At 47.7% G+C, this 26,714-nt stretch overlaps 1 protein-coding gene across 1 annotated transcript in view; it reads left to right on the forward strand.

The window, feature by feature from the left end:
* The window catches only part of LOC144121831 (focadhesin), a 283,349-nt gene extending 257,758 nt beyond the window's left edge, over nucleotides 1-25,591 (forward strand). Inside the window, exons 33-36 of the mRNA XM_077655244.1 lie at nucleotides 1,653-1,975; nucleotides 4,902-5,043; nucleotides 9,953-10,138; nucleotides 25,408-25,591. Coding sequence (XP_077511370.1) covers nucleotides 1,653-1,975; nucleotides 4,902-5,043; nucleotides 9,953-10,138; nucleotides 25,408-25,551 — 795 coding nt within the window. The 3' untranslated portion in view covers nucleotides 25,552-25,591. The remainder of the gene's footprint in view (nucleotides 1-1,652; nucleotides 1,976-4,901; nucleotides 5,044-9,952; nucleotides 10,139-25,407) is intronic.
* Nucleotides 25,592-26,714: the final 1,123 nt, after the last annotated feature.

Consider the following 26,714-nt stretch of genomic DNA (forward strand, 5'->3'; position numbering starts at 1 on the left):
GCTTGGTTCAAGTGGGGCTTTATGTGCATGTGATGTCTTTCACGTAATGATTGTGGCTGTGAAAGAGGAAGCAGTGTTCATGTCTGTAGGGGCAAGAGGAACTGCTGACGGGACCCATTAACACTGTCACGTCATACCCTTGAAGGCTGAGCTTGTGTCCCCAGAATTTTGGCCACTGTACTAACGTGTATACCCTTTTTTCAGAACAAATGTGCTTTTCAATCTCTTCTTGGAGAAAAAAAATGCAAGGGTTCTTGTGAAGAAAGGGAAAATGCAGTTAGGGAAGGGATGGATCAACAAAGAACTGAGTCAGTGAGAAAAAAGGCTCCCTGGTGGAGGGCTCCTGATTAAAGTAACTCCCTGGTGTTCTTTAACATGCACTGGCATCAGTCAGTACACTCCAGCTTTTTTCATTTCATCTTCATTAGAGTGCAGCTTCTGTGGCTGGGATTTGACCGTGTGGCCTTGCACTCAGCAGCGAAACGTTATGACCACTCCAATAAGGTCAGCGTTTTGATGCATACTCATTGTGTTCATCGAAGATACATCATTCTTCAAATTATACAGTTGCCGACTGATTTTTCAAACTCGGCGGGAGCCGGAAAACGATCCAAATAATCAAACAGTCCGAAAAATTCATGAACTTTAAGAAATAATCTTTCTGCTGAAAACCGGCTCTACTAACCGCGAACTTCGCTGCTGCCTGTGTTCCGCTTGCAAGGGATAATATTAGACTTTATCTGAACCACAGTCATGCTTTTTTCATGTCCTCACCATCTCGCGTCATGATAGAATCACTCTGTGCCATGGTACCAGACACAAAACAGGCTTCAGACAAACAAACATACAGAAAGACAAGCAAACACACTACAGCTGAATGTGGGGAATGCCCATGTAAGTCATCATCATGATCATGAGCTACGGCCACCATATCCCCGCAAACTTCTCAATCTCATCCGCCCACCTAACTTTCTGCTGCCCCCTGTTACACTCGCCTTCTCTTGGAATGCACTTCGTTAGCCTCAAGGACCAGCGGTTATCTTGCCTTCGCATTACATGCCTTGCCCAGGACCATTTCTTCCTCTTGGTTTCGACTAGGATGCCATTAACGCACGTTTGTTCCGTCACCCACTCTGCCCGCTTCCGGTCTCTTAATGTTACAGCTATCATTTTTCTTTCCATAGCTGACTGCATTGTCCTTAACTTAATATAAATATGAGTGCTATCACACTAAAAAAAGTAATTAACCAAGCTGGGTTGGCTGGGTGATGCTTTTGTGGGCAGGATGTATTACCAGTCTGTTATTTTTATTTTGTCTCACTCAGTTCAGTGTACGAGTTGAGAAAGAATATGCAGAGGCCATTTTTAATCGTTTATATCTCTTTTGCTACATATGCTAGATCGAAAATGTTTGCAGGATAATGCTAAGAAACGCAATATCTATCAGTATCTTGGCTTCTCTTACCCTCTTTGTGTGCTGTTTCAGTGCCCCTTTAATAGCGAATGATAGTTGGAAGTTAGCTTAAGTCCTTCCCATATGTGTTGCTTGTCCTGGACAGTGTCACGCTTTGCAAACGATATAACACCACAACAATCACTGCAGCATCGAGTTCTGATGCTGTTTTTTGATCGCTGTGTATTCTAATCCACAGGGTGTGGAGTCCCTGCTGGGTGATGAAGGCTCGGAGCTGCCCCCAGGCACCCGTGGTGCCATCTGCGACCTGTTAGCGGTGGTGGCACGGGGTTGTCAGGAGGATGTGTGGGATGCGCAGCAGAGGACGGTACTGCCCATCCTGGGACGATGTGCCACACGGCTCACAGCGGACGCCCTGGGGGCATTGCTGGACGCTCTTGATACCATGCCCTTGCTGCTGGCCCTGCACTGTCACCTGGCGGCTGCAGGAAAAGCTCTGCCTGGTTGTGACACCTTTGCCCTGGCCAGCAGCTTGGTGAACACCAGTGATGGGGACCACTGGTGAGCAACCAACGACTTAATGTGGCTGGCTGGAGGCTGCGGAGGCTTCACACAGCACCGTTTCAAGGGAATGTCGCCCATACTGTTCACGCAGTAGTTTACTGCGAGAGTAGTAATATAGTAGAACCCTACTATAGTAACTTGGATATAGTAAATGAAACTGTGGTCCCATTTCACCTTCCATTGATTACTGTGCATTTTTTGTTTCGGTTATAGTAAAGAATTAAAAAAACGGCTATAGGAAAGAGCGTCCGGCCGTGGCATCATACTTCCCGCGCGATGATGACAACGCAGCATGCGCGATGCCAACGTTGGGAGGCGAATGGATACCAAGGACGATAAAACGGTGCTCTTGGAAATAGCTTCGCCACCAAGCTCGGAACTGTACGGGGGAGCCAACTTCTGGAAGCCCTTGGGGCCGTGAGTCAAAGCGTGCGGCGCGCACGGAAAAAGTAAAGCTGGCTGTGACCGTAGAAAGAAGGCGGCACGGGTTGTTGAGAAAGGAAAGTGTCACGGATCTCCCCGGAGCACACTCGGACCGAAAGAATGGACTAGGCGTCGGGTGTACCGATACAAATGCACATTTAATACACCTTACGTGACACACACACTAGAACACAAAACTAACAAAACCAACACAAAACACAAAGGCTATAACTACACAAGACCCGGGCACACTGCTACCAGCGTCTACTACTAGCGTTCTACTATTCGTGGTCGGCGTTCGTGCTCACGGTTGGTTCGGTGCGGCTGCGGCGTTGTATGGATCCAGTATCCGGCGTCGAGGCGGCGTTCAACGTGCTTGGTCTGGCGTTGCTGGCGGTGTCGCTGGCTGCGTCGCATAAGCTTCCCATCCAAGCGCCCGTGTGGGTGATGCCGGAGTTGTTGGCGTTCGGAGCACCACCCGAATGGATGGCAACAGCGCTGGAGACACCCGTGGCCGTAGCAGGTGGTAGCGTCCTCCGTTGACTCCCTGGAACGGGCTCAGGCATGGCAGGAAGTCCACGATGCAATGCCGTACGTAGAATGCGAGCTCATCGGAGCAGTAGCCGGCGCTGCTCTCTTCCAGCCGAAGCGTTCCTGACCCGCCGGAGCCTCCGCTTCTCTGCTGTTTCCCCCCGTGCCTCGCTCTCACTCGCCCTTTTATAGCCTGGGTGTTAGTTCACTTAAGCCTTGTCATCTTGTCATCGTCTTCTTCTCTTCCCCACCAATCATCTCTCTCCATCTCACCCTGAATGCTTCTTCTTCCTCTTCTTTATTCTTTGGTTAATCCACGTCCTCTTCTTCACCTCTTTCCTTTAAAATTTAATTTAGGCTCCTTAATATTTGTGACAGAAAGACAGTAAAAGTGCAGAGTGTGTGGCGGTAGCTAAATCATCATCCCGGGAGCCACGGACATGTGCACACAGTCTGCTTCTCTGGGAGAGGAGGCCGCCCTTCTTTCCAGTAGTGGCTATAAAACTAGCGTGCAATAAAGCACTACGGTCCTTCCCCTGCACCCGTGCTGTCATGTTTTGTCGGCTGCAGCGGTTGATACACAGTGAAGGGTAAGGATGGGAAGAAAATGGCGAAAGTTTGCAGCAGGGCAGCGCAAAGCACAGGGAAGCTGCAGTTTTGCCGCACTTGACTGTGCTGCGTGCATTTCTAAACTTATTGCCTTTGAAATCATGCTGAGGCTGCAGAAGGCGATGCCATGTTCACGCGGAGCTTCGGTTTTTATGTGGGAATAAATCTGCGTTATATTTTTAGCCGCATTGTGTTGGTGCAAACGCGGTACTTCCACAGGCATAAACAAAATCAAAAACGTGGTAGCATGAATTGTGATAACTAAAAATAAATAATTATCATATATAGGGACAATAAAAGCAAGATGTAAGGTATTTATGAGTGTTTCTTTTATAAACCAACCCTCTGTGCTTAGTAAGCAGCCAGAGAGTATCCTCAGAGCTGTGCCCTCACCAACTACTGTTATAGTAAGGACCCTGATATAGTAAATATTTTTGCTGGTCGGAGTGACTTGAGTATAGAGGGGTTCTCCTGTAGTGGCACAAGACAAAAATTCCGGTGTTGTCTGTGTGAAGCCTCCAGCGGCCAGCACCACCCACCCAATTAAAGCATTCATTAGAATAAAAGCATCAAAGTAACCAACGGGCATAAATCCAGCTACTGTATACAGACAGCGGCACACAAACAACGCCAAAGAGGGGACTGAAGGCACACACACAACAAGCGGCGAGATTTAATCATGAGGAGCTCCAGAATGTGCACAAAACTACTGAACCTTTCCTCCTGCATAATGACATTAAGATAAAGTGACTTTTTCGGTAAAAAGCAGTAAGGCACTGTCAGTGGCTTGCCACAAGCTGCAGCGAAGGAAGCACAGCTGGCAAATCTCTCTTTCCACTCTCTCCTCTATTGCCTAGCCGTGGTGGAGGAGCGGGTGGTAAAGAACTGGTGGTACAGGATGCGTTCACAAGATAAGGAGTGTATGGGGACGACACTCCTTTTCTTGTGAATGTGCACTGCTCTGCTGGGTCTTTACCCTGGTGTTAACTGTGCACTCAAGGCAGTCACATGACTGCTAGCCATGGCTACTCTTTTGTTACCATTAGCTGCTGGGTGAAAGGCCAGCCATTGCAATGTCATGGTTTGCTGTACAAGGTTGTTTGGCCTCTCTTGGCCTATTGCCGGTTCTAATTAGCCCTTGCATGGGCTCACATGTTCAGATTATTCAGTTTTATGTAATTTGAGTTGCAAGTAATTTTGACAGGCCCCGTACATCAGTTTAAATAAACCATGTGCTACAATTAAATGAATTGGAATTAATGAGGTCCCCTTGCTCTCAAAGACTGCTGGCTCCTTTTGTATGCGGGGCCTCCTTGAGTGTGCTGGCTGCTTGAGCCGGTGGTTTCCTTCCCCCGTGCAGCCAGGAGGAGCGTGTGCTGTGGCTGCTGTCCCAGTGCCTGCGCCTACCTGAGCCAGCGGCCGAGGAGGGTGGTAGGCAGGTGCGCTGGTTCGTCGACTGCCTGGTGGCGGTCAAGGAGACTGCACTGCGGCAGGACCACCAGGTGAGAACCATATCACACCTGGTCTCTTGGGCACACCATGGTGCATGACAATCTGCCACTACCCCTCAGGGGAAAAGTGCATGACCTGCCACCAGTGCCCACCTGTGTGGCCAATGCTTGTATGCTGGCAAACAGGCTTGAAAGGAGAATAATTACCATACAGGGAGCTATGGAAGAGAAAATGGTGGAGAGGGTATAACTTTACCAGGCAAGAATAACCTGGAGGAAATGTAACTACCATTAGCTGTGACAATGCAAAAGCATAAGAGCCTCGTGAGCTGCCATACACGACCATACGTACCGTGCATAACTGCAAAAATCTGCGTTTAATATAGACCCACAGATAATGTGAGGTGTAATTTGGTGATAGGAAAAATGAATAAAAAAAAGCTTTTATCCCCTTGTAATGCGAGTGAGAAAGCTCACCCAAAACAGTTATTTGCACTGCATTTTGCGCTTGACTCAGTGACTCAATCACACTCGTGAGGCGTACGGGCCGCGTCAGTAATTGAAAATAAGCACACATCACTATGTGCCTGGTTCTGGCTTACTCCGCCTCTCGGGGGAACACGCTTTATCGGGGAATTTCAGGTCACGATTAAGAGAGCAGCTCACACTTGCACCCACAGCAGTCACGCAGTCCTCCGATTGTTGTAAACCAGTGTGCCGCTTCCGGCGCGTGCGTGGGATGGCAGTGCATGCACTGATATCTGGCATATACCGTATTTACACGATTGTAAGTCGACCTATTTTTCAAAATTTGAAAATCCGAAGTGGGGGGGTCGACTTACAATCGAAACGGAAACATGGCACTATAAGTAAAGGCAAGACAAATGAGGTATCAGGCATGCTACAGCGTGATTGCATTTTTGCTGCGCGGCTTCGTCGCATCGCTCTTGGTGCTGGCCTTGAGCAGCTACTATGTCAACGTGCCGAACTGGCATTCCCTCCCCCCACGGGCGGTGGCCGATGGCGGCTATCGATCAGCAGCAAACTGGCACCCCACACGTGGCTGCAGACTGTGGCTGCTGATAAGTGGCGGCAGCCCGATAATGCAATCTCGTTCTAGGGGAAGCACAAGCGTCCAACGTGTTTTCTTTGAACTGAACCTCTGAACCTGAACTGGGGTGTAGAAAGGGAAGAAGGGATAAAGGAGGGAGTGGAAAGAAGAAAGAGGTGAGTGAAAGAAGAAAGGAAGAAAGAGGTGCTGTACATAGTGGAGGGCTCTGGAATAATTTGGACCACGTGGGGATCTTTAATGTGTAGTGACATTGCACAGCACACGGGCACTTTTGCATTTGGCCTCCACTGTGGTTGGTTCGAACCCCTGGGCACCTGGGATTAGTAGCCGAGCGGCCTAAGCCATGGGAGGGGTATAACTTTTTGTAGCTGGTTCCTCTGTTTTGCCGCCTCCAGGGCAGACCTTGGCAGCGCCAAGATGCTGCCAGCTGCTCATCACCACTTGTTTATCTTTTGAGGAGAGCTCCTGCCAGAGGGGTGGGCAGAGAGGTTGGAGGGGGAGAGAGTGCAGGGTCCTCAGGGAACTTGGCAGAGTTCCAAGACGTGTGCTGTAAGCTAAGGCATAGTCATTCGCATTGCACTCGTCAGGCACTGGCCATGGTCCTGTGTGTTTTTTCACAACCGGCTTTGGTTTTTTTTAACCTCGGGTAAAACTTTTTATGCACACCTGACCTTCAGGGCCAGTGTTCAGCATGTTCGCATTATCTCGAGGCGATTGGCCGTGCTGCCGGCTACTGTAAAATTGCTGGATTGATCGCGTCCAAGTGAAGATGCTAAACACCAGCAGCAGACATGAATGCGTCTGACCATGTGCATTTGTTGATGATGGAAGGACGGACATTCATATGGACCCTTCCAAAAAAATCTCTTGAAATTTTTTCTCCTTTGTAATGAACCTTCCCCTCAAACGTATGTCAACTTTTCTGGAAAAAAAGTGGGTTCATTATGCAAGTATATACAGTACATCTCTCTGAACGTTTAACAACTTCCTACATTGTCACCTTGACAAAAACACAGTGCAGAGTAGTTGTTAAGCTAGCAATTAGTCAATCTGTGAGCCATCTTCGAATTTGCAGTACTTCATTACTGGAATTTTATGGTGCAGACATCATGAGGCAAAGGAAAAGCTTTCTGCTCCTTCTATATCCCACTAAAGTGAGGTACAGTAAAGCAGCAACTGTAAGTTACTGGGTTGAGCAAAAAATGTATTGTGGAGAACAGATATTGGTCATTGGTGTGTCCGTGTAATGCAATGGATAGCAAGGGAAGGAAAATAGTCAGAAGCAGCAGAAACTCAGCTGTAGTGGGGAGCTTGTGAAATTTGCTGGACAAGGTGGCAGTGCTGTGCCTGTGCTTACTTGCTCCCCTCGATCTGTGACATGACGTCATTTGTTCAGATGTTCACATTACAGTACAAATGATCCACAACTGTTATGCATAAAAAAATATGCAGAGTTCTCTGAGGCTATAGAGATCCCTCAAGAGAAAAGTATATCTGTATTTTACCGGTACTCACATATGGGGCAGGAACGTGGAGGCTAGTGAAAAGTATTTTTCTTAAGTTAAAGACAGTACAGCAAGCTACGGCAAGAAAAATGATAGGTGCAACGTTGAAGGTGCACTAAAAAGGAATATGAACTTGTCTTTTTACCGCAGGAACTCTACCTACACGTTTCGGGCATTCTTAGAAACTTCAAATTATTGCCCTGTGCGGCTGATTTCCCTAACTAAATCGGATTAAACGTCCCGGCTCCCGCGTTTTTTCTTTAACTCAACGCGATAAGTAGGCGGAGTCAACCAACGCGTGGAGTGCCTTTCAGCCAGTCCAGTGGCGGCTTTGCTTTCGCTTTTATTTGATTTTTAGGTTTCAGTGAATAACCAGTTTCTGTCACAGGCAATGTGGCCGCAAATTAAGCCCACGGAAATAAAAATACACGTGGACTCTTTGATTTCGGTATCACTCTGCTGGTGGCAGAGCAACAAGCCGCCACGGGACTGGCTGACGCATTGGTTAACTCCTTCTACCTACCGCGTTCAGTTTAAAAAAACGGTGAGAGCCAGGATGTTAAATCTGATTTAATTCGGGCAATCGGTTGCACAGGACAATAATTCGAAGTTTCGAAGAATGCCCAGAACGTGTAGATAGAGTTCCCGTGGTAAAAAGACGAGTTCAGATTCCTCTTTAGTGCATCTTTAAGAGACAGGAAGAGGCCAGAGTGGGTAAGGGGACGAACGCGTGTTAATGACATCCTAGTCGAAATCAAAAGGAAGAAATGGGCTTGGTCAGGGCATGTGATGCGAAGGCAAGATAACCGCTGTTCCTTAAAGGGGCCTCGAAACACATAATCAGTGCACTGTTTTGCCTCTTGGTTGCATAGAATGAGTTATAATGATGCTATTAGCATCAGTTGTACCGTGTATACTCCAGTTTTTAATATTTTAATTAGTTTGCAAAAATAAATTCGTGGCGCTGACGGTGTCACCACACAGTGGCGGTTTTTAGCAGTGGATATGACATCACTTGGTGGTAGCTTGATGATTGGACAAACGCTAAATATACTGGAAATTGGGTTAATAACTAGAGATGCATGTTGTCAAGTTTTTGTGCTTTATATTACATCAACAAAACCAACTTGTTTGCCTTGGATAAAAGCGCTGTAAAGCAAGTAAAACAAAAATGCACCACGAGAGGCTATGGCTACTTTTTGCATCGAAGGACTTTGCGCCTCTCTGTAAACATCCTACGATTTAGCACACAACACTTATGGCTACTCTTTATATATCTGAGAACGGCTTTGCGCAATCGATCCGATTGAGTCATTGCATTCTATTAGCATTTGTTTCGGTCCCAAGGAAGGATGCAAAGAAAAAAGCCGTCCGTTTCACATTTAGCAGTGCGCATCGTCAGCTTGTGGAGGATCACTGGGCGGCGGTGCCAGATGGCGCCACGTTCCCGTCAACAGCACGTGCTCCTTGCTCGCCGTGACAAACCAGCGCGCTAGGAGCAACAGGCCATGGTAGACGATAAGCAGTAGCGGTACGCGCTATGCTGAATGTGTCTAATATCTTGCGCAAGCCATCATACCGTCGCAGTATCTCGCGCTCGAGTTCAGATCCAGTTCGCATCGCGCTCGGATGCATAAGTCGGGAAACGTCACTGATCAATGTTCCCTTCTGCGCCGTCGACGTGACGAAGAAGCATTGCTGGGTCAACTGGGCGTTCACATGGTTGTTGTAACCATGCAAATGGCACTGACAGCATTGGCAAGAAGGAGTTACAGAGAACAGGCAACCATGGAGTACAAACTTCCGCCACGTGCCCAGATAGGCTGTTTTGATCGGTCCCCCCAAGTGTCGTCATTGGGAGAGTGAAATGGGAACGAGAAGCTGCGCAAAAGTCAAGTTGAGGGTAGCATTTTGTTTGCTTGTATTTTGAAATTTCCTCATTGAATAACTCCCATTCCTATGCATCGATTCTTGTAATTCCTTTTGAGTCAGCATCTCTGTGACATAAAGAATCCATCTGAAGTGTAAAAGGCATTCGATCAGGCAGTGTTTCTTAGCCCCTTTAAGAGTAACGGCGTGGATTCCAAGAGAAGGTAAGCGTAACAGGGATGGCAGAAAGTTAGGTGGGCGGATGAGATTAAAAGTTTGCGGCGACAGGGTGGCTGCAGCTGGTACAGGACAAGGTTAATTGGAGAGATATGGGAGAGGCCTTTGTCCTGCAGTGGGCGTAGTCAGACTGATGCAATGATGATGCTGATTATGATAATAGAGATTGAAGAACATTTGGGTTCCTTGGAACACAGTTGTGTGAACCGCTGCCCTAGCTAAGGTGTGCAAACCGAAGAGCATCATTGGCTGATCGAGCACGTTCTGTCTTTGCCAGCTGCTGCGCTTCCAGCTGCGTGCGCTGTCCCTCATTGTGGTTGTGCTGGCAAGGACGCAGCCACTGCCTGCGTGTCCTCTGAGTGCCTCTGGACAGCTGGCATCCGACCTGTGGCTGCTGTTGCCCGAGGCCCTGGCCACACTGCTGCTCAGCTCACAGCCCTGCTGGCGGGACATCACGGGCATGGTGAGTGGGTGGTGGTCTCTCGCATTTGTTGGTGGTTGCAAGCAAGCAACTGCTTACTGCTTCCTAAACAAAGCAGCTGTCATCTTTGTCTCTGGATTCAACTACAATGACAGAAAGGAAAAACCTGGGGCCTTCTTGATCACATTCTTAAAGAAAAAGAATGCAACATAATCTGGAAATTGGCCCACCCCCAAGTATTGGAAAGGGCGCCCAAATTTTGGAAGTAGGCATCTAGAAATTGGATTAAAGTGGATAAGGGAGATTGGTGGGTGGAAAGAGTGGGTGGGGTTAGTATAACTTCATATGATAATTCAGTGGAAGGTACAACATCCTTGTTGTCAGGTTTTCAAATTTGGCGGTGCTGATGACATCACAGCCCTCTCAACCAGTCGGAATTTTGTTACGGAGAAACCCAGAGGTTATTGCAAATTCACAGCCTAAATGCTATCGCATTAGAAAAACGGCCAACAAAACACGTGCCTAAGATGAGCGCAAGCTGATGTTACGGGCTTTTGTGTGTTGCACACCTGAAAGGAACAAAAGGACAAAATGTGAAATTGAACATTCAGTGCCTGTAATGCATGTTGCAGGATAGGTACCGTATTTACATTATTGTAAGTCGACCTATTTTTCAAAATTTGAAAATCTGAAGTGGGGGGGATCGACTTAAAATCGAAACCAAAGCATCCCACCATAAATAAAGGTGAGACAAACGAGATATCAGGCATGCTACAGCGTGGTTGGATTTTTGCTGCGTGGCTCCGTCGCATCGCTCTTGGTGCTGGCCTTGAGCAGCTGCAAAGTCAACACGTAGAACCGGCATCCCCACCCCCCGCGAGATGGCTGATGGTGGCTGTCAATAAGCAGCAAACCACACCAGCGCATTCCCCACATGTGGCCGCAGATTGCGTCTGGCGATAAGTGGCGGGGGCCCGATAACGCATTCACGTTCTACTCTTAATAGGCATCGTCCAAGTTTTTTTTTGTTCACTTTCAACAGCGCATTCAGCGTTCAAGGGAGGAGCGTCGATAGTTGGTGGAACGGCCACTGTTCCAACGGCGGTAGCACCCCCACTCGGAAATGCAGTGGCGCCAGGGAGTGTCAGTAGCTGACGGAAGAGCCGGCGCCACTCATGCGTAGTTCCTGTTTGCCTCTGACGCATTTGACTACTGCCGGCCGCGTTTCACAAGATTTTAATGTAGTGCTTTGTCATTCGTTATTTGTGCTCCGGGTCCAATAAGCGACCGACGCTCGTTCATGGCTACATTCAAGATGGCTGTCATTCTTTACACCGAAGAAACGAACCACTGCATGCCGGGCTGCAAGTTCGACGTTCGCAATGGGTGATGAGGTGTGTTAGCTGCAGCGAGGCAAAATTTTCAGCTGTTCCACGCGATGTCGTGATGTGGCTGTTTGCGAAGTGTGGGATTTCGCTGTGCGATGACGTTAGAATGACGAGCTGTGGGACTGCAGCAGCGATCACGACGGCAGCGCTAGTGAGGACGATGGCGCAAGCATGGACGAGTAGTCCAGTGACTAATACATTTTGGTTTTGGAATGTGCCCACGGCGCTCCCGCGCGCGGCAGCCGATAGCGGCTGGCAATATGCGGAGGCCACAGGATAGTGCTATCGTATTCTGTTATTAAAGGCCAAGCGTAAACGACCTCCAGGTTTTTTTTTTTTTTTTCAGAAATGTGAAGCGGCGGGCCCGACTTACAACTGAGTCGACTTACAATCGTGCAGATATCGTATATGCTATGTGAGCTGCCTGTAGGGGCACCACTGAAATGCCTCTAGCCAGCTCTGAAAACAGCCGCGGTGTCTGGTGGTTACACCACCCTTTACACCACCCCGGCATTGGCACACGTTTGCTGTCCTTGCAGACACTACAGTGGCCCAAGTTAGTGGCTGAGATTTCTGCTTTTTGTTTTCCAGTGAAGGATATTTCTAAAGCTGCAGAGGTAGAGGCAGAGGTGGATTGGCACTCTACGAGAGTGGTCGCATGTTCGACATCGCTGCAGTATGATGCGCATATGCACTTGCTTGTTGCAAGGGCAACAACGCCTAGCTACAAAGTCCGATTGATTGTGGTTACTTGCGTCTTGGACTCTCCAACGGTGCATGAAATTTTGTATGTGCTGTGAGGCCGCGATGCATCATGCCAGTGTTGAAGATTTGTCCATTGTCTAGCCCAGCAATTAATTATATGCCACAGAGCACCGGCTACACATACCTGCATGTCATGCTGCTGATAGCAGTTGAATTACTAAAACAACATAGAAAGCTCACCTTTGAGCACAGTGCTTCAGAGTTTTGACAAAATGGTCACATGCTTGATGCAATTATATTCTGTGCCAAGACCGTACCCCGTTCTGTTAATGATGCCTGAGCAGAGTGAGTGGAAAATGATCGATATGTGATCAGCATTTAGGGGTCCAGCATCGAAAGCATCGAGTGGGCTCGTTTCGAAAGCATCGAGTGGGCTCGTTTCGAAAGCGCTGTGGCGTGGCACTGTCCAGCACCTTGCAAAGCAGCCGGCGTTTATCTTCATTTGGTTGCCATGCTAGCAATATGACACAGGATTGCACAAAAGAACTAACGGCAATAAGATGTCTTTTAAAATATATACAGTGTTAGACAGGTAACTTTTCGAACTCTTCGCTACTGCACTACTGGAAATATTCTCGGTGCAATGTTTGCTGTAGCCATTGTCACTGTGCACTTCTTGGTTGAAAGTAAATGTACCGTATTTACTCGCACAAAGATCGCACTCGCGTAATGATCGCACCCCTGAATTTTGTCCTGAAAATTGTGTTCTATTTACTCCCCGCATAATGATCACACCTCGAACTTGCCGTGCTACGTTCGGCTTGCTCTGTCAGCTGCCATTTTTGTCTTGATGTCCCGCACTGCTACAGCGGTAGCCGCCTGTTGATTGACCTGCAGTCATCCCGCAACAAACGCGTTCCCATAATTCTTGACAAAAATAATGTAAAAACTCACATGGAAATGGAGTTTCTTTCCTTCCTCCATGCTCTATGGAAGCTCGTGTACGCCATTTGCCATTTTGAAAGTCTGTGGAGTGCTTTGGTGATCGTGTGTGTGTGTCGATGCCATTTCACCATGGGGCGGTATGCAAGTTTAACGGCCACGTTCAAGCTCAAGGCTATTGATTATGCGCTGGAGCATTCCAATCGTGCTGTCAGACATTTCGGCATCCACGAAATTCGAATACGGTACTGGAAAAAGTAGCGTGACAAGCTGGTGGCTACGAACAAAACTCGCCAGGCTTTCTACAGACCCAAAACGGGCAAGTTTTCTCACGTTGAAGAGGCGGTCCTTCAATAGGTGAGGGACCTGCGCAAAGATGGTTGTGCCAGTATCGTTAGAAAATTGGCATATCCAACGCTCTGGATGGAATGGCCTTGAATATGTCCCCAGCCATGACACTCGTTTCGGACAACAAATCGTGCAGCAACGACAGTGAGGATTCGGACTCGGAATAAATTTTTGAATAAGAAAAAATAAAAGGGCAATGTGTAATTCATGTGATGCCTGTGCAATGTGTGCGTTTATTACAAAGGTAAGCCTTACTTCTATTTTTGGTTATGGTCGTGATAGCTATTGTAAGAAGTCTGACCGGCAACTTGGGTGCATTTTCGATGCTCAAAAATTTTTTGTGCAAAATTTACCGTATTTACTGCATTATGCTCGCACTCGCGTAATGCTCGCACCTCCCACATTGGCTATCAAAAATTGGAAAATTTTTTTTTCCCCGCATAATCATCGCACCCCCAAAATTACTGCCACGAGCCGTCTGCTTGTCGTAGCGATCGCCATCTATTGACTGCGGTCACAACTAACTGCCATGGTTGGGCGCGCGTGCTACTAGGCGGGGCGGTACTGTGCTATCATCTGCTGCCGCCGCCACTACCACTCATCCACTCACCACCGCCACGCCATTTTGCGAAGGTGCCTCCAGCTCTCCGGTGTCTCATAGGCCTCGTTTGCCTTGTTTGCGTGTAGCACTGTGCTCTTTGTGCCGTTTCGCCATGGGACGCTACGCAAGCTACACAGCTGCTTTTAAGCTAAAAGCTATTGAGTATGCGTTGGAACATGGCAACCGCGCCGCCAGCAGACACTTCGGCGTCAACGAGTTTTGCGTCCGGTATTGGAGACGGCAGCACGACGAACTCAAGACGACTGGTAAGACGTGCCGGGCCTTCCGTGGACCGAAGACTGGGAAACTTCTTGCCGTCGAATCCTCTTTACTGGAATATATCAAGGCTCGACGAGCGGATGGGTGTGCTGTGTCGATTGATTTGATACGGAACCAGGCGCTCGTAATCGCAAGAAAGGAGGGCATCCCGGTGCAAGACTTCCGCGCTAGTAACGGGCGGGCCACATGATTTATGCGGCGCAATGGACTCTCGCTCAGGAAGCGAACGACGCTTTGCCAACGCCTGCCCGCAGCCTATGAAGAGAAAATAGTGGACTTCCATCGACTCGTTATCAGGATCCGGCAAGAGAAAAACTTGCTCTTCCAGATAGGGAACGCGAACCAAACTCCGCTGAATTTCGATATGCCCAGCAGCAGGACAGTCGAACAGACAGGCGCTCGGACTGTGCACGTCAGGACTACAGGTGCCGAAAAACAGAGGTGCACGGTCATGATGGGGGTGACGGCGGACGGGCGGATGCTCCCACCGTATGTCATTTTCAAGTGGAAGACCCTCCCGAAAGGAAAGCTCCCCCCTGGTATACACGTGCGCATCCAAGAAAAGGGGTGGATGACCGCGGACCTTATGGTGGACTGGGTGAAGACTGTGTGGGGGCGGCAACCGGGAGCGCTTCTTTTTCCGTCGCTCCTCGTGCTTGATAGCTTTCAGGGCCATCTTCAAGAGTCGGTTCGGGCGAAGTTCAAGGAACTGCGCACGGACCTGGCTGTTATACCCAGCGGCCTCACATCAATGCTACAGCCTCTTGACGTATCTTTGAACAAGCCATTTAAAGATCACGTCCGGAGGCTGTATGCAGAATGAATGGCCGAAGGTGAACATGCTCTGACGCCGGACGGCAAGATCAAGACCGTCCATGGAGCTGCTGTGCAGCTGGGTATCAGAGGCAGGAGGGATGATTGATGTAAACATGGTGGCCAGAAGCTTCAAGAAAACAGGAATTTCGAACGTTCTGGATGCGACCGAGGACCACCTGGTGTGGGACGACGAAGAAGCATCGAACGATGAAGAAACCATCGATTCCAGTGTCGACACGGACTCTGATGAAGAGTACAATTGCCTGCAGGACGTACGCAACGCGAGTAGTGACGGGGAGGTTGCGCGCGGCAAATAAAGTGCTTTAGCAGCTTGGGCTTACGTTCACCCTGTACTTTCATAACGAAGGTAAGTTACGCTTGAAAGTAATGTTTTCGTTATATTTACAATTGCGGACCTGACAATCCTGATCTTGCACCCATTCATCTTTGCATTTAACACTCTGAAACATTTGCTTGAAAATTTTCCCCGCATAATTATCGCACCCCCAAACTTCGCGTTGATTTTCAGTGAAAAAAAGTGCGAGGATTACGCGAGTAAATACGGTACTACGTGTAATGATCGCACCCCTAAATTTGCGTCAATTTTTTTAGAAAAAAAGTGCAATCATTACGCAAGTAAATACTGTACCAACTGCACCAAGTGGTTGAACTTCACTGCACACCTGTCAGCAGTTGCGATTTGCGAGCACTTGCATTCATGGTCGGAAATTTGTTTGGTGGGCACACTGGGCTCTTCATGTTTTATTTCTTCCAATTAACAAAATGCTAACCGGAGGTCTTGCTCTTTTTAGTTACACACTTAGGGAATACCACGTTTCCTGAGCGGGCTAAGATATGTGCGAAAATTACCTGCTGCAGTGGCTTGGCGACTTTGGCATCTGGCTGCTGAATCCAAGGTCATGGGATCAGACCCTGACCACAATGACCTCGTTTTGATGGAAGCAGAATGCAAAAGCTCCTAGGCATTGTGCATGTCAGTACAGTAAAAACTCATTTAGTCAAACTCGAAGGAGACCGGAGAATTGTTTGAGTTAAGAAGAGTTTGAATTAACGAGTGGACGCTAAAAAAAAGCGGCCATCACGCTCGGGCGCATGGGCTGACACCAAAACAGCCATATATGGGGTCGTTATCGCGGACTACACATTGCGGCAGGCGATTGCAAGAATTAAAATCATGGAGCCCGAAACGGCGAAGGAAATAAACTTAATCAATCAGGTTACGCGCTCGAACTAATACCAAAATGCATTCGCGTGAGCATCGAGCTTGATGACGAAATATGACACTATTTATGCTTCAAAAACATCTTTTTTAACAATGGAATGTCAAAGCATATCAAAAAGAAAAATAATCGGTGATGTGCATTTGTTTGCGTCTTCTTTTGCTGCGACTCGACAACCATCGTCTGCAATTTGCCCAGCAGCTCCAGCGCAGCGTCTGAATTCTGATCGGTGGAAAAGTTGTGCGCTGCCTGATTGAGTGCCAACGCTGCTTCGCATGCACTTGGGGGCGGCAATGAATCGTTGCCTCCGTTAGACTTGTCGCTGCCAGCTGTGCTCGTAGCATGTGAGTCATGTAGCATCTGCTGACTGCACGTAGCCTCAATAATCTCGGCATCACTATATCTCCACACCGCCGTCTACATCCACGAAGCTCTTGAAGTCAACACCCTGTGATAAAGCAGCATAGGCAGGGTACAGCACCATGGAGTCGTCACCTTGAGCATCCAAGTCTGCCATGCTACAGGCTTCTGGGACTTCACTGAAGCCGCACTGGCAGAAACAGTTTGTGATAGTGCCTGCCTTGCCAGCATTCCACGATGTTGCCAGCATGTGGCAAGCCCCAAGCAGATTGGCATCGTACGACTTCCCGCTGTCCATGCACATGAGAATCCGCTCTATAGTAGGATACAACTTAAAAAAACAGCAGTTGTTAACACTAGGCCACAATCCACAGAGTACAGTATTACTCCACTAGCCAGTCAAAAAAGTAAATGATATCAGCTTTTTAATCTTCAAGCTTATTAAACAAGCAAGGTATCAAAATTATAGAGCTTTTAAGTTTTTTCTTCTGATTAGCTTCTTGTTTAGGTGACAAGAAAAGTTTTAACAACGGACTACCTTTTGTCGTGGAGGAATTCCGCACTCCAGTCCTGAATGCGGGCGGCGCTTCACTGCAGACATAAGTGTATCCAATTTTACGAGGTGGTGCCTGTACAGTGCCTTGAGATTTTTGATAACCCCAAGGTCCATAGGCTGTAGCATATAGCTGTAGTGCTTTTTGGCAGAAATGCCAGACGGATTGCCTTCAATCCGCTGATGTCGTAGTGTGCCAAACAGTTGTCAACGAACAGTAGAACATTCCTGTTCTATGCTGCAAACTTTCTGTCGAGTGTGTGTGGCCAGTTTGTGAAATTTACTCGTGCCATCTATAACTTTGTTGAAAGTGTAATCAACAGGGAGAGTCTTCAAGCCTTTAAAGCAGTGAGGCCTCGCTGCTTTGCCTATCACTAGCAAGTGGCAGCGTTCTATGCCCGTCACATTTGTGCAACCAGCATGGTTACCTTCTCCTTGCTTCTCTTCCCACCTGAACACGAAATTATAACTGACAGTTTTGTATGGAGCAACTTAAAATAAAGTGCGGTTTCATCAGCACTGAAGGCATCACTGAGCAACTAATCATCGCGATACTCCTTTAGTTCACCTGAGACCCAATTTTCACAGGTTTCTGGTCAACTGCGGCTGCCTCTTCACAAGCGTTTTTAAACATAAATCCATGTCATGACAGCGTTCTCCATTTTGAGATGTCAATCTCCTTTTGATTGAAGATCGAGTCCTTGTTCTTGAAGTAGGTGGATAACGTCCTTTTCTTGATGGCATACTTCTTGGCAATCACTGTCTTGGCAGTCGCCATGTTCGACTTCCTGTAATATTTCCACCTTCATCTTTAAATCCTTCGCTAAATACTTTCCTCGGCTTGCCTTGACTGGCATAGTCGATGAGACGTCACTGGCGAGACACCAAACCATGAGGAAGATCGCGCAACACGAACTCTTGAGCCACCGCGGCAACAAGTGTAACTACTCATGGCACAGTAGCTGGCATGCGTCCTCAACAATCGTGGCTGCCACGGCACAGAGAAAACTTGCAATGATTCGCGCCGGAGCATCGGTGGCGCCCGCGCGTCAGCCAACACTCCGGCGCGCCAGCAGCGAAAGCCTACTACCTCATGCTCCAGAGGGCTGGTCCTGGCAACAAAGTTCATGTCTCACCTTGTGCATCCAGGCTTATTTTTCTTTCTCATCGTTCTGTATTTTTAAAACAATTTTCAGCGCATTGTACCCGCTACAAGGCAACTTCTATCTGCAAGGAGCAATGCCAGCCACCGGATCCTAGTTTGGATTAACTGATGTGGATACTGGCGTGATTGAATTATTGTGAATTTTGACCCATTGAAATATATAGGGCTTTGCTGGGACCCGGCTTCAGTTTGAATTAACTGGAAGTTCGAAATAAACAATTTCGAAGTAACGAGCTTTTACTGCAAACACGTTATTGAACCTCAGATGGTCACAACTTAATCCGGATCCCTTCACCACGACATCCTTCACAGCCTAAATGCAATCCCTGGGTTGATGTGACAACACCTGGCAATCATCTTGGGCCTGAATGAAAGCTGCGAAGCCACACGGGTTGGCCTGGAGAGAACGACATGGGAGACTTGTGGTTTGAATCAGGGTTGACATATCGATCGGGAATTGTGCAGTCTAATTTTGTCCGGGGTTGATACGCCAACAACATTTCCGCAGGTTATTTCCCATCTTTCACGGGAGTCTGGCGGTACCGGCACAAAAACCGAGCCAGACAGTCTGCCATACTGTCACCCTTCACTTTACGAAGTCCATCCTTGGCAGTCCTGACAGCTCTCTCGGACAGGCCATTGGACTGTGGATGGTAGGGTGCTGATGTGATATGCAGAATATTGTTGCGAGCCATAAACTGCCGGAAAACGGTCGATATGAATTGTGGTTCATTGTCAGACACCAGTGTGTGCAGTAGACCAAACCTGGCAAAAATTTCCCTTAACTCCCTGACAGTTGCTTCTGCAGTGGTGCTGCTCATAGGTATGGCCTGTATCCACTTAGTTTTTGCATCCACAAGCTCCAGAAGCATGTGCCCCTGTACTGGCCCTGCATAGTCGACGTGCAGCCGAGACCATTTTCGTTCTGGCTCCAGCCAGGGTACTGGTGGTAGGGCTGCAGGCATAGCACTGGCTGTGAGCAGGTTTCACAGTGGCGCACAAATTTCTTGATGTCTGTGTCTGTGCCCGGATACCAAAATATGCTTCTGGCTAAGCGTGCCATTGTTGCCATTCCAGGATGAGTCTCGTGCGAGATTTCGAGAAATTGCGATGCTGCGGTTTTTGTTACCACTACGTGGTGACCCCAGTAGATCAGTCCCTGACTTACGGTCAGCTCGTCACGCTTGTGGAAGAACCGCTGCTCAGTTTCAGCCAGACACGTGGGCCATCCTTTCACAATCCACTTTGCGACCTGCTGCAACAAGGCGTCTTTCTGCGTTAGGTGCACTAATTCCTGTGCCCTGACAGGCGCCTGCTCCAACGTCAGCGAGTAGAGAACATACTCTGGCAATTCCCTCTGGCTGTTTTCCGGTTCTCGTGCTGGCAGAGGCAGGTGACTAAGAACGTCCGTGGTTACATTCTCGCTGCCTTTGCGATACTCTAGCTTATACTGATAGCCTCCTAGGAGCAGGGCCCATCGCTGGATGCGAGCCGCGGCCATCTCAAGAATAGCTTTATCGGGGCTAAACAATCCCGTCAAGGGTCTGTGGTCCATGACTAGCACAAATGGCCTTCCATACAAATAGTCCCGAAACCGTGTGACGCCAAATACCAAGGCCAGTACCTCTTCTTCCAGTTGCGAGTAATTATTTTCCGCCTTACTCAGCGTGGGAGATTTGAATCCAGTGGGGTAGCCTACCCCTCTGATTAGATGGGAGAGGACTGCTCCCACGCCGAACGATGACACGTCACATTCCAGACGAATCGGCTTACTTGGATCAAAATGTATGAGGAATTTTGCCTTCTTTAGCGCTGCCTTTGCTTCCGAAAAGGCTTGTTCCCGCTGGGTTCCCCATTGCCACTTCGTGCCTTTCGCTAGTAAACTGTACAAGGGTGCCAACATGGTAGACATTCGGGGCAGAAATCTGCCATGATAACTTAGCAGACCTAAGTAGGCTTTGAGTTCACTCACCGATGTTGGCTTAGGTGCGTTGAAAACTTCAGCCACGTTCTCCCCGTTCGGTCGAAGGCCCTTAAAAACATGACCTTTTCTTGCCGGAACTTGCACTTATCCCGATTAAGCCGGAGGCCATGCTTTCTTACCTGTTGCAGCACCCGCGTCAGCACCAAGCAATCTCCTGCTTTCTCGGCAACAGTGATATCGTCCAGGTATACACCTGTACGCCTGGAATGCCATTAAGCACCGCTTCCATACGGCGTTGAAAAATTGCTGGCGCTGAGGAGATGCCGAAAGCAAGGCGATTAAAGCAGAAAAGACGCTCGTGCGTGTTGATTGCGGTCAGCTTCTTGGACTCTTCGTCCAACTGTAGCTGATTATATGCATCCCGAATATCCAGCGTGCTAAAGACTCTTCCCCTGTTGAGACTTGCGAGCATTTATTCTACCCTCAGCAGTGGGTGCTGTTCTGCCTCGGTCACAGCATTCACAGTAAACTGGAAGTCCCCACATAATCGCAGCCTACCATTCCGCTTAACAACTGGTACCACCGGTGTCACCCACTCAGAGGTCGGAACTGGTGATAACACGCCTTCGGCCACCAGGCGATCTACTTCTTCGGAATACATCATCTTCAGTGCAAAGGGGACAATGCGTGCCTTACAGAATCGTGGGGTTACCCCTCCTTTCAAATGAAGACTCACAGGTGGCCCTTTGCATAGCCCCAGTCCTGGGGAAAATACATCGCTGAACTCACGGAGAAGCTTTTGCAGGATCTGATTTTCGATTCCGACCCTACTTGCATGTATCCAACAGGGTTGGCCCCTAGGACCTGGCAGCTCGTTGCGTTCAAGCTTCGGATGATGTCGCGGCCGCAAAGCGTTGGCCCTGGTAAGTCAGCGACGATGAGGCAGGCCTGCACGGACGTGTTTCCCATGGTTGTCGTCAGTTCCAGGTGGCCTACAACAGGCAGTGCTCCAAGAAAACAAGATAACCTTACTGTCGTCTTCTGTAACACAAGCCACACATTGCGGTGTTTCAGGAAAACTGCCTTTGATATTACACTCACGGGCGAGCCGATGTCAACCAACATGGTAAGGGGTATGCCGCTCCAGATTATTTCGCGCAATACGGGCTTAATGTTCGCTTCATTCCCGGTTGTTTGTGCGATTAAGGCATGCATAAAGTGCGTCCCCATCGTCCGAGTCCGAGTCGCATCCGGAAAGGGCGTACGCTCCCATATGCTTGCCGAGCCATTCGCGGTTGGCCGGGCACACTCTGGACAGGTGTTTGCGCTTCCTGCAGTTGTGATAGACCGTCGTACGTGTCGACACTCGTTGGTTTGGTGGTAAACCCCACCACAACGATCACATATGCCAAAATACATGTGCTTTCGAGAAGCATGCACATAAAGCAACCCCTCCAGAGCATGTAACTAGTTGAAAGAGCCAGATTTTGTCAAGTCACAGTGCCGAGGGTAATCACGAGGGTATAACTTCCCTGAAACACCTGGTATATTTTCATACTTATTTTTGCATATATTTCACCTGCTTTTTTAGATTCTGGCATGGTTCTCTTACTGCTATGGCAGTTTTCTTCTTTGTTAAAATGAAACATACTGCTGCTGCCCTAATATTCAGAACTTCAGATAAGAACATATTTTCTTTCATTTCATTTTGATGCTGGAAATGAATATTAGAAAGTTACCGAATAATCACGGCGACCAAATACTGCCAGCTTTCATAAATCTGGCCATTGAAAAGCCATGCTATCTGATCAAATTATCCAAAGATCACGCTTAAAATGTCAGGATCACATTTGAAGTCACGTTCCATATAAGTCTATTTCAGAAAATAAAATTTTGCAGTATGCATTGACTCTTGCCTTGATGTAGGCTGCACCAAGGGTGTTCTCAGTGCTTTCTTATACCGGTCACATTCCACAGGATGTTATCGGATGCTGCTCGTCTTGCACTGGTTGATGGAGTATATGCAAAATTCTGCATATGCGCTCTCTCTCCCACGTACCAAAGTTGGTCCAAACAAGATGATCAACCATCACCTTTGAGAAATCACTCTGTGAAAGAACGTGATGTTTGCTTAGTCGTTCCATAATATGCACGCCCACACCCATGGCACTTGTCTCCTTCATAAGTTTCATAGCTTGAGCTTCATCTTCTCGTTTCACTCAAATTATATATGTGAAAAGTCTACTTACGGAATTTTGCCCAGGGCTTCCAAAGGAGGGGCCGCGTTCAGATGTCACAGTCAGGGTGAGCAATGATGTAAATATTGTTTCGATTGCATAGTGCATTGTACCCCTACACCTCTGACATGTGCGTAATGTTAGGTGTGAGAACAGTTGGAGAAGGATATCACTGGACCAGAAAGTAGCCTAGCCACGTTGTCTCGCTTTCTTAACTTCTTCACCAGCCTGAGGCAGCGACAGCTATGGCGCATCAGCCAGCCAGCTGGATCCAGCTACATCCCGCCCTTTGCACACTGATTGGTACATCACTGGATATTTCGTTTGCTTTTTGGCAAAACTCTTATCCTTCTGGCACTGAAGTACTTCCCCCTCGATTCCATCCACATCACTGTTGCATTCGTCCAGTGCGCCAAAACTTAAAAGTGCACTAAAGAGGAATCTGAACTCGTCTTTTTACCGCGGGAACTCAATCTGCACGTTCCGGGCATTCTTAGGAAATTAGAACTATTGTCCTGTGCGGCCGACTGCCCTAATTAAATCAGATTAAAGGTCCCGGCTCCCGCTTTTTTTTTTACTTAACGTTGTAGGTAGGAGGAGTCAACCAACGCGTCAGCCAGTCCTGTGGTGGCTTGCCACTCTGCCATCGGCGGAGTGATACGTAAATCAAAGAGTCAACGTGTATTTTTATTTCTGTGGGCATAATTTGGGGCTATATTATCTGTGGCTGAAACTGTTTATTCACAGAAACCTAAAAAAGTAAATAAAAGCAAAAGAGAAGCCGCCACTGGACTGGCTACAAGGCACTCCACGCGTTGGTCGACTCGCGTTGAGTTAAAAAAAAAGGCTGGAGCCAGGACGCTTAATTCAATTTAATTAGGGCAATCAGCCACACAGGACAATGATTCGAAGTTTCTAAGACTGCCCGGAACGTATAGATAGAGGTCCCGCGGTAAAAAGACGAGTTCAGATTCCTCTTCAGTGTACCTTTAAACTGCGTACTCATCATGTGCTGTTAGCTGTTGGTGCGGTAGAACCTGCTGATTAGTGTTGAGCATATTTTTGGCAGGTTATTCTGTTTGGGAGTGGGGGGGTGGTTGTTGGAGGAGGGGCGGCATTAGATCATTTGGAATTTTTTCGGTCAGTTTAAGCACAAATTATCGAGGTTTTACGGTGTAGTATCGCTGCCCATCATGTCGCCATCTTATTTCAGAGGCCATGTAATAGTGACAATTCATTAATTTCATTTTTCCTTTCATTTCATGTAACTGCATTACAGGTTACATACTTCTATGCTGTTCAGTTGAAGAGTATACTTTTCTATGCATGTGTTTTTCCTGTACATGGGGCTGAATTCGTTCTGCTGTAAGGACTGCATGCAATTCTAAAAAATAAGTAAGTTGGGACAGTAATGGTTGCCTACCTTTGTTTTGCATTTTCTTTCGCCAAAAACAGATATTCAGTTAGATGTTTGAGCCGATTTTCTATTGCTTTTCATATTTGATTCATATTCCAAAACATGGATATTGGCACACTCCTAGAAACGGCCTTTGTTGATGTAGTACAACTTGACTGCATTGTAGTTAGGGTGTGAATATATTCGAAACCTCTAGTAGTTTTCCAATAGTAGTATTTGCTACTGGATTCGTACCACACTGTCACTATTTGAACCTCCGATACGTTCGGATTGTGAGTTTCTGGTTGATCTAAACTCGCAGTGAAACATGGCAGCATCCCCAAGCGGCAGTATATCTTGCATTTGTCACACGAGTCGCAGTTGATACTTGTTTCTGAAATGGCTTGCAGTCCCTTCGCTCACGTATATAACATGATTTTGAAGTGGAGTCTCTTGCTCGAAGCGGTCGTGAATCTTGTCTAGCTCAAAGCAGGCATGTGCTGAGTCATGGTTCGTGTCATCACTGATGACAGTAGGCATTTCATTGTTTTTTTGGCAGTGAAAACGCAGTTGAAAACAGAGACCTGCTCTTTGCGCCAGTGGCACGACTGTACCTCATTCGGTATCACGGCTGTCCAATGTTCCCCGAAGTCAAAGTGCAACACGAGATATCCCTGATTTTCACATTGCTTTGCTTCATGTATCGCACTGGCTTGAATATTCCGAATATATTCATGGGAAATAGATTTGGTGCTCCACCTAGATAATTTTTACACAAAAGCCGTCGACTATGCTGTCTTTTTGACAAGATCGCTGTTTTCCCAAAGAGCATACGTAACCTCGATTTCTTCAGAGTCCCAACGTTGACATGGTTTAGCCTTCTTTCTTTGAACACATGTCGCAATCACCCAACCAGCATCTTGTGGTCGGTGAGTTGCATAGGCACAGATCTTCCAATTCACCAAGTGCGCACGCATCCCCTGTTATGCTCTGCAAAGCAGAATGACAGAGCGTAGCACTGGCGCAGTACATGCGCAAGCACACTTCTTGCTGAGGCGGAAACAAAGTTTGTTCGCAATCTCTTGGTTTCTTTTCATAGCTGTGTTTTATGGAAAAGTGTTTGCCTTTTCTTTAAGCTACCTGCACTGACAATTTGACATAATTATAAAATATTGGATTCGATTTGCAACCAAAAATTTGTTATTTGCCTCTACATTGTGCTAGTTCTGTGGCATATGCCAGTACCTCGTGGCTCCTTCATGGCATTGCTTACAAGTGCAGGAATGCATTTACTTGAATAGTCATTGTTGGTTTCTTGCGAAAGATCACGCAACTGCTGGCTTTTGTTGGGTGCAGGTGCTGGAGCGGCTTTCTGAGATGGTGGCATTGGAGGTGCCCAGCGATGTGCGCCACTTGCTGCTCTCTTGTGCCTGCCGCCTGCGGTCCACACCTGAGTTTGGCAGTGCCTGGACACAGCTACTCGCAGGCCTGCGTGCCTGACACATCTGCTGAGAAACAATAAACTGTGCCTTAACATGTTTCGCATTGTGCTACCTAGACATCATCGGCTTCTCTCAAGATCTAGGCCTGCATCTACTTTCTCAAGAAGGGCATTTAATTAGCACTTGTGTCCATGATGGCAAAAAGGTGTTGTAAATGTTAGCTTATGCTCAAAGTGAGGCACTGCTGAAAAAAAAAACTGCTTACGTGCTATGAAGGCGAAAGCCTGAATGTCTCATAGGCAATTTATATCTCGTCGGTTGAATCCATGTCGCGAGCTATAATAGCCTCCAACTTGAAGGTGCATGCTATGTGCAACGAGAAATCGTATGACACCACCTGGAATGCTGTACAACGAATGGTTGCTTCACAATTTTGTAACAAATATTGGTTCTTGAGGAAAGGAAATGGTGCTGTAATGGTCTGGCATATCGGTGGACACTCAACCATGCCTTAAGAAAAGGGGTAAAAAATTGCTGATGGTTTAGCTCTGGTTAAACTTGTGTACGCGGTAGCTTCATGCACATGATTACACGTGGTAAAGCTCTTTATTCAGCAGATGATGTTTCCTTGGTTATAGCTATGAAGACACTGCAGTAATCCGTGAAGAAGTTCGTAGCTACTGCGCATGCACGACGCGTGCAGCGAGGCTGCAGAGTCTGGAGTGGCAGCGGCGCAACACTCACGTCAGGTGCGGCGCATGCGCATTGACGGCTCCGGCTCAGCTGGTGACCTTGGCTTTACATGGCATAGTGAAACTATCGCTTCAAAAGTCTTGGAAGGCATACAGTTGAAGGTGCATAGATGTCAAGGTGGCAGCAGACCCCACGTAATCTCGAAACGTGATGAGTAGCAGCTAAAGATCTTAAAAGCAGATGGAAGACGAAGCTGACAAAGTTCAGTTTGGCGCTCATGAACGCTTTACTGAGCTGCGGGGTGCTAACAAAGATTGTCATGGAAGGTGGCATATGTAGTTCCATTACTGAAGCCTGGCAAAGACATGACGGACCTTGCCTCGTATCGCCCTGTGTCATTGACCTCCTGTGTAGCTAAGCTTATGGAGAAGCTGGTAAATGAACACTTATCGTTGTGGCTTGAGGACAGCAAGGCACTGCCAACATGTATGACAGGATTCCGCTGAGGTCTTAGTGCCCAAGATAGCG

Source organism: Amblyomma americanum, chromosome 2 (genome assembly GCF_052857255.1).
Source record: "Amblyomma americanum isolate KBUSLIRL-KWMA chromosome 2, ASM5285725v1, whole genome shotgun sequence".
NCBI classification, from domain to species: Eukaryota; Metazoa; Arthropoda; class Arachnida; order Ixodida; family Ixodidae; genus Amblyomma; species Amblyomma americanum.